This window comes from Cygnus olor, chromosome Z (assembly GCF_009769625.2).
Source record: "Cygnus olor isolate bCygOlo1 chromosome Z, bCygOlo1.pri.v2, whole genome shotgun sequence".
In the NCBI taxonomy this organism is placed as follows: Eukaryota; Metazoa; Chordata; class Aves; order Anseriformes; family Anatidae; genus Cygnus; species Cygnus olor.
Genome location: NC_049198.1, coordinates 38,480,656 through 38,493,468, shown reverse-complemented (window position 1 = coordinate 38,493,468; position 12,813 = coordinate 38,480,656). Strand labels below are relative to the sequence as shown.

Sequence of the window (12,813 nt, the reverse complement as noted above, 5' to 3'; positions counted from 1 at the left end):
GGATTTTTTTGACAAACATGCTAAGAGCTTATTTTCAAAAGATAACTCTGAAACTGTTTTGTTAGAAAACTAAAAGTTTTCATTAGGAAAAGTTGTTTTTACTTTTAGTGATTAAAACCCATCATCCAGACTTATGAATGTGAATGGTCCATTCCTGTTTAATAAACATGATGTATTACATGTAGTCTGAGAACCCTTGTCATGGAACTGCCCAAAGTCCTCCCTTTACTGAACTGCAGGAATCAATTTTCCTCTCTGTATAATATAGAAGCCATCTCTTTTTCCAATCCAGGTTGAGCAGTGGCATCTTAAATGTGCAAAAGGTTCTCGAACACAATGTGAAGCTTGGCCTCGGCACAGGTTGGTAGCTTTCTTAGAAAAGGGTCTATTTTAGAAATTGCTGGAAAATACAAAAACATACCCTCATGTTTGTATTGAAAAGTCATCATGCCTCCAATTTGTGGCCTGTTTTTTTGTTTGTTTGTTTGTTTCACTGTTTAATATGTAGAGGTGGTCAAAAGATGTTTGAGAAGTTTTGTTCCTGCCTTAACAGTAAACTGCCTTAACAACAACTTTTCCAGATTAAGTTTCTGTTCTGCATTGTATTTTATTTACCTGACCTTGTAGAACCCATGTCAGGAATCACCCATTCAAAGACAATGCTTAGCAGTAAAACTTTTCATGCTTACTACCTCTTGCACTTTGTAACACTTAAATCAAACTCATAATAATTTAATCCAGAGATATTCCCAAAGTTTGTTTCTAAGATTCTTATCCCTTCTAGATGTTGCCGGGGGATATTCAGCTTCTATGCTTGATGCTATCAGGAAAACAATGATGGCATCTACCACCCTTCAAATTAATAAAGTGAATGAAAGCAGACTAACTCTTAAAGAAGTTTTTCGACTTGCAACTTTAGGAGGAAGCCAAGGTAAGAAGAAATTTATTTATAATATATGGAGAGAACTTCCGCTTTTTTTTTGATATTATGTCTCCCTGTCTATAAAAGATGGTTGAACTTAAAGATTTTCTGATTCCAGAGTGAAGTCTAAAATTATATTTGCTTGGCACAGATTTCTTTCACTCTCTCATAACAATACCACTCACTACAGAAAAGCATTTGTATTAGTACTGAGAGTTTAATAAAGGCATCCTAATGATTTTTCAGGGCTGTACATTTTATTTGAAAAGATCCTTAGACTTCTTAATCATTGGTGCTTGTAAATTTGTCACACCAATTGGAAAGACTTTGTTTTCTCAGCAACCAAAATGTAACGAAAAGCTGTGCAATTACTGTAAAATCACGCATCCTGTTTGTCATCAGTTTCTAATTTTGTTTCTTCTTGTTGAGATCTCAATGAGGCAGCTTTTGACTGTCTTTTTAGTAAATCAAAACATTATGCAAATTGCCCCTTGGTGGGAGTACAGCACAAAGTTTAAGCAGGATATGTATCATAGTTATTTATGACAAAATTGCATCTGCAGAATATAGTCATATAGTATATATGTTATTCTGTCTCACTGGAATGTTTTGCCATGATCAGTATGCACATATGGATTTATACAATTCGCAAAGTTTTAGCAGAACTTGTATCATTTAGCAGAGAGCAAATCCACATATAAGTAAAAATTTGTTACAGTTTTAGTCAACAGAAAAGCACCCTCTTCCTCCTGAAGAACTGGTCCCAAGTCTTTCAGTGTAACATTTTTGTTGTTGTGAAAAAATAAAAATTAATTGGAAACTATTAGTGGAAGCTTGAAAGATGTAGTGAAAATGTCTTCAAGTAGGTCCTGTCTGGACTGTGGGACAAGGACTGTAGGGTGTAATGGGGAAGTAGGTAAGAAAGAAAATGGGCAGAGAACGAAAAAGAGGGGTCTTTTTTTTTTTCCCCAGAATATGTACTGTACTCATCTTGGTTGAGAGTAAGTTAGTTCATATACAGAATGGAAAACTAAAATCCCAGACTTGTGTTTGGTTTCCCTTCCCAACTACTCTTGTGCTTGTTTTATCTGGGTTCTTAAGCTTACAATAATATAGTAAGATTGTTTATGTATTGATTTTGACCGGTTCTATCACTTGCAAGGGTAGAATATAAATTACTTGTTCAGCCTTCCAGTAATCCAGACAAGTACTGTTTGGGGAAATTTAAATGAGAGATTGTTTTTCTTGTCTTAATTTGCTTTGCTGAGACCCTAAACACTTATCACCCTCTTGTGTTTATTTTAAAAACTGCATTCTGTTCACAAACCTAAAAGAATATGACATAACTGTAGTTGAAACTGGTAGACAGCCAAAACATTTCACCATTTTGAGGAGTTTCAACATTTTGAATGTATTGTATATATAATATGTATATATATTATTCATACATATTATATATTATAGATTATAGCTGTTTATGTAAGTGTATACCATTCATTAGGTAAGGAATTGACTGGATGGCTGCACCCAGAGAGTTGTGGCCAATGCCTCTATGTCCAGATGGAGACTGGTGATGAGTGGTGTTCCTCGGGGGTCCATCCTGGGACTTGTGCTGTTTAATATCTTTATAAATGCCTGGACAGGCTGGAGAAGTGGGCCCGCATGAACCGCATGAGGTTCAACAAGGCCAAGTGGAAGGTGCTGCACCGGGGTCGGGGCAATACCAGTCATGGGAGAAGAACTCACACAGAGCAGCCCTGCAGAGAAGGACCTGGGGGTTCTGGTGGACAAAAAACTTGACATGAGCCAGCAGTGCGTGCTTGCAGCCCAGCAGGCCAACTGCATCCTGGGCTGTATCAACAGAGGGATAGGCAGCAGGTGGAGGGAGGTGATTGTCCCCCTCTGCTCTGCCCTTGTGAGGCCCCACCTGGAGTGCTGCGTCCAGGTCTGGGCCCCCAGCACAAGAAGGACATGGGGGTGGTAGAGTGGGTCCAGAAGAGGCCCATGAAATTGATCAGAGGGCTGGAGCACTACGCCTATGAAGAAAGGCTGAGAGAGCTGGGGATGTTCAGCCTACAGAAGAGAAGGAACCAGGGAGACCTCATCACAGCCTTTCAGTACTTAAATGGGACTTATAAAAAAGGAGATCAACTTTTTACTCAGGCAGATAAATGATAGGACAAGGGGAAATGGTTTTAAACTAAATGAGGGGAGTTTTACATCAGATGTTAGGAGGAAATTCTTCACTGTAAGGGTGGAGAGGCACTGGCACAGGTTGCCCAGAGAAGGTGTGGATGCCCCATCCCTGAAGGTGTTCAAGGCCAGATTGGATGGGGCTTTGAGCAACCTGGTCTAGTGGGAGGTGTCCCTGCCCATGGCAGGGGGGGTTGGAACTGGATGATCTTTAAGGTCCCTTCCTACCCAAGCCATTCTATGATGTTATGATATAATATGCAGATAACTTAAAAACTTCAAGCTATCCTAAATTATTTTCAAGCAACCTCAAAGACCTCTATTTAGGTATTCCATAAATCCTTTCACTTAACGTAAAATTGTAGGTTTTCAGTGCTTGTGGACCCAAAAACCAGAGGCTGCAATGAAGCATGAAATAATAAAGCTGGATAACAGAGCATAAGACAAGTCTTACAGCTGGGTATGGGACCTGCATATCTGGCTATGACTTTTTTTCCTACCATGTTGTTTTTTGTTATTACTGATTACCCTTAGTTAAGCTCTCAACAAACCTTTTATTATCAAATTATATATTACTATTGTAGTATGTCCATACAACCTGTCAACGTTGCTTAAAGTGTTTTATAAACAGTTTAATCTTACACTGCCTTTGCAACATGAATATTATTATCTAATTTACAGTTTCTCTGACTTCCTCTCGACACCCTTTTTGGAATATAGTTTTTGCAATGTAAGCAATTATTATTCCACTTTAAACAGTTGGTGGTCTATACATCAGATCTGCAATGACATAAAATCAAAAGAGAACATTCAGAGAACAAAAATTAAGAGGGGTTCAAATTCTTTTACAGATTTCCTTTATGCTTAACAGATGCCCTTCAAAAACTCATCAAAATACACGATTTTTATGAGAAGTTGCTTAAAAACTCAGATGCTAACCTACACACTCTATTTGCTTTTATGTTTTTCTTTGCAGTCCTCTAAATTCTTGTATTTTTTTTTTCATGAACATCACAAATAGGTTGCTAGATGCTTCCATATAATGGAAAGAGGCTTGCACTGAGTATCTGTTTGTGAGCTTATTTTCTTTTTCAGCTCTAGGACTAGATGATGTGATTGGAAACTTTGAGGTTGGCAAAGAATTTGATGCACTGCTCATCAACACCAAGGCTTCAGACAGCCCTTTTGACTTGTTCTCTGCTGATACTTTTGAGGTAATCTGAACAGGATTAATGATCCAGAAAATTACTGGAAATAATGTGGGGAAGGTCTGTGATACAGGCAGAATGTAAGTCTCTTCAGGGTCTTTCCAGTAACAGGAACTGGGTGTAGTGCTCTACTGCTGTCTGTATCTCAAACCAAGAGGTACAGGGATTTTATCAGAATCTCACTGTCTCAATGACAGGCATATATCACCATGAAAAAAAAATGCATGTAGCATTTTAATGCAGTGGGTCTAGCTGATAATTAGGGTTAGCTAAGTGCACTACCAAAGCACTGCAGCCAAGGAAAAACTATTAGTTAACTTTTTGAGTTAAAACTCAATAATGGCAATCTGTTCCTAAATGAAAGCTGAATTACCTTGGCTTCACTAGTGTTGTAAACTGAAGCTAAATTGGCAGTTCCTGGGACTATAAAAATGTTTACAATTTTGCCTTATTTTTCCAAAAATAAATGATTTTGAGAGCTCTAAAAAGAGGAAAGTATTGTTTTAGCCATATACTTGTTTATACTGTCAAATTTGTGCAGTATTTTCTTCCGGAGACATACATCCTCCCTACTGAAAATTAATTATGACAAAACATGTAGATTAAGTTTTAATTTTCCTGTCTGCAGGCATATCTAGGAAAACTCTTTTCATCAGTTTCTAATAATTATCGTCTGGGTCTGCAGATACTGCTTTCTGAATTTGCTTTTCTCCCATTTTTTACAGGACAGTCTTGAGAAGTTCCTTTATCTAGGTATGTGCATAAAGCTCTCATGTTGTTGTATATGTCACAGATGTTCTAAATCAATGTGGAGGTTCCTTTGCATTCATTTATAACTGCTGAGTAAGAATTAAATAATATATCTTTTGAACAAAAAAGAACAAAAAGTAGTCAGTTTAGCATGAACGGGTGCCTAAGTTTAATTGCCAGATTTATAGCCACATCTATCTTTATCTATAGCAAGAGCTAAATCATATTTCACAGAAAAGTAATACTGACTTTCTTGTGCAATGCCTATCACGAGTTCAGAACAAAATCTGACTTCTGCAGACCAGTTGCTGTTGTGGTACCTGAGTGGTACTGCTGCCTGGTACCTGAGTTAGTTCAGATAGTATGCAACAGCTATTTCTGTACAGGTGTATATTTGCAGGTTTTGAATCTGCTAAATACATGGAAAATACATGACACCACTGCAGCAGCTGATGGGTAGTTTAATGCCCATTGATGTTTATGGTGTTTATGGTATCTGACTATTTCTCTTGAAATATACTTTCTCAGTCTTAGGAAATGGGTAACTGAACATATGTATTTCTTACATATGTAAGAAAACTGTTCTTGTGGATTGCATAATTTTAATTAATAAAATCAGTGCATAGAGTTATGTGCAATTCTCTCTTTTGACTGTTATTTCAGGTGATGACCGGAATATTTCTGAAGTGTACGTTGCTGGAAAGCAAGTGGTTCCTTTTTCAAGTTCAGTATAAATCCATTTTGCTTTTGCAAAATACTCTGCTGATCTCTCTGCCTATGATTTGGAAAAAAATGGATAAACACAGTGCCTGATCATCAGGAATGACATTTCATTTATGTTTAATGTTTTAAAACTTGCAAATGTGAGAAAATTTGTTAGATCTTTCAAGAATTATGTTACCAAAATTGTCACAGTTCTAAGATGAAACAGGCGTTTAAATTTCTCTGTAAAAATAACATATGTGCACCATCAAGGAATTTGTTACATATCTTACTTGAATAGGACAACTGGTGTTCCTTTTAACAATAATGTAAGAAGTATTAAGAAGAGCAAACAAATTCTCACTGTCTAGAAGATGTTTTAATTGAAAAAAAAGGCCAGTGCTGGTAAATCATTTTTGAAAATAATGAATATCACAAACAAATGTAATTTCCTTTATATTATCACTAAGTATGGAGAATTTAATGGCATTTGAGGGCATTCAGAACATTTTTCATTTTTGTTTATGTATGTGATTAGTTTTTAAATTTTAATTTTAAATATTTTTTAATTAAAATTAATTAAGAAGTATGTATTTATAAGTAACTAAGGGTCCTTATTATCAACAAGCTCAGGTTTGTCATTAGCAGTCAGGCAGAAGAGAACTGGTGGAAGAACCAAGTGAAAAATACAGAATTGGTCAAACAGGCACAAGCTGCAAGAGCGGAAAGGCTGCGCCATTCTGTGACGCTGTGAGCTGAAACTACATTTCCTCAAATTTCACTCTGATGTTTAGAAGCAGTCTGCCTCATCTTCCACCTATTCTCTACCCACTTGTTGAACCTCCTTCAGCTGAGTGACCACTGAATGAAACTCACGTAAAAACAGAAGCAGGCACTGAGGTGTCTGAGTGTGCTTCTCGATGCCAAACAAATACTTTTTTTCTGGACTAGAGGGCATGCTTCCTCTAGTTCAGCCTCTTGCAGAACCTTACTAAATTCATTTGCTCCTGATTATTCAGACTATGAGTTATAAAATGTCCCTTCTGCTTTCTGTACTAGAAGTGAGTATGTTTAAAACAAAATCTGCAGAAATGGTCTATCTCTCGCTGTTACCACCTTTGACTTGAGGTGTTAATTCCTCTCTGGAAAGAAGCAACTCAGTTTCAGTGTGGTCCTCTGTGTCTTTCAACACTGGAACAGTAATTCCAGCCCTATAAAATGCCAGCTAAAAACAACAACAACAAAAAAAGTGTGCTTTTTATTTTATTAGTCCACATGACTTCCTTTCTTAAAAAAGTGTATTTCCCTGCTTGTTATTGGAGGTTTTGTTTTGTTTTGTTTTTCCAATAGTTTGAGAAGGGAGTTTCTTGTTCCTTTATTATTATTATTATTATTTTTAATGCAAAGAATATGAACTTTAATTTCAGTGTCAGTGGAGACAATATTGCACTGCATTACTATATATATGTGTTGAGTATGGTTTTGAGGCTTCCTTCAAACTCCTTTGATTTCAATGAGCTTAGTTTCATACTTTTATCTCACTGTCTGATGATACAAAGGCACAAGACCTCCTTATGCTTCTAAAACAAGGGAGGTAACTGCATGAAAGTCTCACTCTGGGTCTGTGTACAAGGGAACATTTGGCCTAGTATCGCTAACAACTTGCTCTGATTTTAACAAGCATTTTCAGAGCTTACATACATTTAAGGTTATGCCTAGATGAGACAGTTTAGCATCAAGTGGAACTATACAAGCTAGCTTAGGCATTGAAAGTACCTAAAGTCATTTTCAGTGTGGTTGTGTGTGTGTGTGTGTGTGTGTGTGTGTGTATTTTTTTTTCTTGACGCAGAGTAGCCCTACTGAACAGCAAGGTATTTTGGCTTGCATATGCCACCCTAAAGCAGCTGCAGTGCTTGCTCATGTAGAGTTAGCTCAGGTATCTTCACAGGGCACTGGTCTGTGCTATATGTTTGCTGAAGTATACTCTTTGTTTCCATTATCTTTAATAATTCCTAAGGCTTTAGGATTTAAGATATAAAGATTAAAGTTTTCACATTCCATCAAGGTGTCTGCTTAAAAAGATTGTTCTTCATGTGTCCCAATTAGATACATAGTAGCACACTTTCTTGGCAAATACAATCTGCAATTCTTTACCTTGGTTTCCTGATTCAGGGAGCATTTTTCCTCATGAATTTTGACATGAATTAATTGACCAAATTTCACATTCCAAAACCAAAGATCTGTGAGACATATGTTTTAATTCTCCAGTTACTGTCTGAAACTATTTTTAGGGAGTTGCATGTTTTACAGCTTTGGCTTTCCTGTAGGAATGTATTTTGGGACATAGAAAGATTACGCAGCCTTGTGTACTATGTATGTTTGTGCTGTAGTTCTTTGCTTCCAGAGCTATGAATTATATCAACACTTCTATTTAGTGGTAGTCCAAACCGTGCCTGACTTTATTGCTTTCTTGCTATTTTGTGGTGTTGTTAAGAATGGGATTCAGTATTTCTTCTTGAAAGATTTGGCAGGGGGAGGAGGGATTGCTTATTTGAAAACTGGGAATACAGAAAAAAAATTCTAACAAGCTCAATACTAGCTCCTGCTGGCCCACTTACAAAGGGACTCCCTAGGAAAAGTACTGCCAGTGAGCTTTGGATTTGAATATGGGATGTGTAATGAGTAGTTTCCCACTTGTTAAAATTCAGGCACAAGGCAGGAACTTAGCTTTTTGATTACAGCTTTACTGGTATCTGGTAGCCAGTCACAGGCCAGACTTAGAATTGGAGAATCAACTTTTCAAGAATCTCAGCTGAAGAAGGAGCTCTTCCTGCAACACCATACATTCCCCACGACAGTGGAGGAGCATGGGCCAAGATGAACAGTGTTCCATTGAACTTAGAGGTGCTTAGTGGTAAAGAAAAGAAGCCAGAATTTGGTGTGAGAGGAAGCCAGTGGAGGAATTAATATAGCCCTGTAAAGAACAAATCAGAAGGTAGTTTCAATAGAAGCATCTTAAACAGAATTGAAGGAAGCAAGACTGTAATGCCAGAAAGAAAAATAATGAAGTAGGGCCCCCTGAGGTAGACCTAAAAGCTCTTTCAGTGGAAGATGGCTTACACACTGAAATCTTAATGTTTTAGGAGAGTCAGAGGATGTGTTAGCCAGACTTCTCTGAAGCAATTTTGGGAAAGTCACTGAGGATCCCACTGTGAAGTATTAGTCCTTGGGACTCTCTGGTTATGTGCAGATAGCCAAGATGCTTGGTGCAGTAGGAGAATATCAGTAGATGAAAGCAGTTACTGTTGATACTCATACCTCTACACCGTATGCAGTCAGTGCCTACATATAGTCTGATTCCTTGGATGAATGTCCCCACTGCTTACATGGTCTGAAGCAAGCAAAATAATTAGTGCAGATGCTTGAAGTCTCTATTAGAGGTTGGAGTGTATCTGGCATGCAACTGAGCCTCCAGTGTAGATTCTTCCAAGAAAAACTTAATCCTTGGTGGTATACCAAAACCACCCTACAAACTGAACCAATATTCTGTAAGTGAGGCTAACTGGGAAATTCACTTCAAAACACCACTATCTCAAACCAAAAATGCTAACAGAGGCAAGGACACGTTCCCCCTCCATACTTATTGCCACAGAAAATAAATGAAAGCAACTTCCCTTCTCCTCCTTCCTCTTCCAAAAAGAAATAAAATAATCATTAAAAAAAAAAAAAAAGTAAGTAGAAATAAGCCAACCACACGCTAAGGGGAGATGACTAAGTAGAAGAAAAGATAATTTTCAGTCAGCATAAAATGATATCATGCTATTGACTTAAGATAAAGCCTCTGGAAAAATGTACATGCAACCGTTTCCAGATGTCAGTCCCCATTAGTTGTCTTTCCAGATTGTGGATGGGATCTTTATTTTTAACGTTTCTTTGTGTTCAATGTCAACAAACCATTCAGACAAAAATAAGTGTAGTTTGTGGAAAGCTTGCTTGTTGGGACAATGTGCTTAATGTGTTCTATGTTCAGATGACCAGTTATTTATTATAAATGGAGTATATTTGAATTACTTTTATATGTTGATCTCATTGTGTCGCTTTAGTTTTTGATTATTAATGAAATGCAAGTAAGTATCGCTTATGCATTATGCAGCATTATTTGAATTATTCATGTGTGGCAAGTGGAATTCTTCACTTTAAAATGTTGGCTTGGCCTAATGTTTATATTTATTGTGTGGTTTTGTGCAATCAGAAAGCTTTATAGGAAAAAAAAATATATTTGTTCACTGTACTGAGAATTTTCATTATTGTAACTGGAATTTCTGTCAAAAAGAAATGTTAAAATGACCCTATTTGAAAGTCTGTGCCTGATTATACAGTCATGAATTAAAAAAAAAAAAAAAAAGTATAATGGTTTTATAAAAGCTGACATGAATAGTAATGTTTTAATAAAAAAAAAATTACAGATAAATAGATTTTTTATTCTACTCATGATTGTGCAATGCAGATTAGCAAAAGTTAATCATTCTTCCTAAATATCTGCTAGTCTACTGAGCAAAGATATAACTCTGATTGCACATTCAACAAGAATATACATGTTTTGAAAAAGAAAAAGCCTAACTTCTTTCAGAGAACATCTCAATTTTAATTGGAAATTATATTAACAATATTACTCAGAAAGAGTTTGAATAAGTTAAGCTTTTCCATAAACAATTCATAACAGATGATAGGGTGGACAGCTTCTAAAATAATGCTGGGTTTGTGTGCATAAATGGTGATATATTACATGCAGCCCTGTGTATAGTAGTGGTCGACACATCTCTAAAGAGATGGTGCACAAGTAGAAGGAATATCAGAAAAATGAAAAAAAAAAAAAAAAAAAAGAAGGGACATGGGGAATTTGAGAAAAGACTGAAAAAAATTTTGTAAAAAGATTTCAAAAGGTTGGTAGTAGAATGAAAAATAATTCAAGGTAGAAATAAACTGAACTATGGACTAGGGGAGGTCAGAAAATCACAATGACATATCAGTGAAGTTTTAGGTGGGAAATGCTCAGAAAATATGACATTTTTTTCAGGCTATATTCTGTTAAATCATAGACTTCGTTCCTTCAGAAGGTCATTGAAGCCCAACAATGGAACAGATTTCCAAAGTGAAGCAGTTATTTATGTGCTTAGAAAAAAAGCCCAAATTATCACAGCCAATTATAACACTTTTCAACCTCTCAAAATCTACTTCAAGATTTAAACCAAAATTACCTGTAACAACTCCAGAAGAAACCTAATACAAGTTATGCTTTATCTTCACATCTCCCGTGAAACATTTGGCATTGGCCAGGTCAGATACTGAAGCAGTCTGAGCTCAGGGAAGAACCTCTGCTCATGCATGCCCCACACATCATGCAACTTATGGTGCCATGATGACAGACTCCAGCACAGGAAGAAAAGTATCTGGTGTGGTTAGACTTCCTGAAAATGGGCTGGTTTAAAAATCAGCTTGTTTTCAAGTCCAGAACACTGCAGAGAGCACAGCACATTTTATACTGCACATACCTAATAGGGAACTTAAAGCTACCAGGAACTTTGGCCTAAAGTTTCCTGTTGTTGTTGTTTTAAGCCCTGCTGCTGTATGTGTAACAACTTATGCTTCTCTCGAAAGAGAAGCAAGCAAATGACGTCTGCAAGGCTCTCAAAAGAAACAACAGCAACAAAAACAATTCTTAGGAAGCCAAAAGGACATCAGCAACAATCTGCTATGTAAAGTTAATAAAACTGTTAGTTTTCCTCGAAAGGCTGAGCAGTGTTTTTGGAGGGCAGTTTCCTGGAAATTTCAATGGAATTTTTTTCTTGGAAAATGTCCTAAATCAGCGTGTGCTTCAACCAATGAGATCTCCTGTGGCTTCTGCAAGCGGCAGCGATTTGTGCAGAAGTGAATGCAATAGGCATGCCTGGAGTCATACTTTCTCCCTGGCCAGGACTCAGACTTGCGTATTCAGTTCATGGTTTCTCACAGACTTCATTTTAATTTGAAAATAAGTGGTATGAATGAGTACAACCGGGAGAAGGATAAGGCTTGAAAGACAATCTTACGCCCACCCACCTAAAACTTCAACTCAAAAGATCTCTCCCATCAGGAAAGTATTATGTTTGCACAACTCTTAGGCTCAGTGTTTTGGCTTCATGACTTGAGTCAGCAGGTAGCAAACACAGCCAAGACCAGGATGTGAAATGTAAGCAGCTGACATAAACATAAAAACATTTTACCTTGGTCTGTGTTTGAGTCACCAGAAGCTTTGCTTAGCCCTGTGCTCCTAGGCTCCTTTACATAGAAAAACTCCCTGGAGCTAAGCCTTCAGTAGAAGGGACCAGTGTTGGTGACAACTGAAGATTTTGATCTCTGTGTCCTATCTGACCTGGCTTTGGAGATGGGTTGTGTGCTCCTTTAAAAGCTTTTGCTGATGAAGCTTTTAAAAAGTGATTACACGTATTCATTAGCTGTTGAAGATAGCAGACTGTCAACCCTTGCTTCTATATGAGCCTTCTTTCCCCAGGGGAGAATGGGCATTTCAATGCAGTGAGCTTTTCTGATTCTGGTCCTTGGTTTTGTCAGCTTGTCACCTATCATGTGTAGGCTCTGTTTTGTTCTTTCATGAAGAATACCAACCAGGACTTATGTTGTTGAATGCCTCCTCCCTGTTGTGCTTATGTGTAGCTTCAAGGAAGAACAATGTATTTGGAAAAAGTGCTATATGTGATTTCCTCTGTTCTGCTTGGTTTTGATCATGCTAAATGGGAACTTATGTGCTGTTGAAACAAAATAAAGTGGCCTTGCGTTTACACCAGCCCCCATCTGTTTCTGTGTTTGACTTTGGAGGAGAGAGGAGGAAGGTGGCAAGCTGACTAATGAAGATTTACACTGAAGACCATAATACATGGCAAAGTGTCAGTGAAGCACAATACTGGGGAACTCAGACGCACCCATTGTAGGGGGTTGTAAACTGCTTCATATGTATGACATTATTTTAAGGGATCTTTTTCC

At 37.3% G+C, this 12,813-nt stretch overlaps 1 protein-coding gene across 1 annotated transcript in view; it reads left to right on the top strand.

Moving 5' to 3' along the window:
• The window catches only part of GDA (guanine deaminase), a 34,479-nt gene extending 21,868 nt beyond the window's left edge, over window positions 1-12,611 (top strand). The window contains exons 10-15 of the mRNA XM_040540012.1: window positions 293-360; window positions 785-931; window positions 4,211-4,329; window positions 5,049-5,076; window positions 5,737-5,796; window positions 6,409-12,611. Coding sequence (XP_040395946.1) covers window positions 293-360; window positions 785-931; window positions 4,211-4,329; window positions 5,049-5,076; window positions 5,737-5,796; window positions 6,409-6,458 — 472 coding nt within the window. The 3' untranslated portion in view covers window positions 6,459-12,611. The remainder of the gene's footprint in view (window positions 1-292; window positions 361-784; window positions 932-4,210; window positions 4,330-5,048; window positions 5,077-5,736; window positions 5,797-6,408) is intronic.
• Window positions 12,612-12,813: the final 202 nt, after the last annotated feature.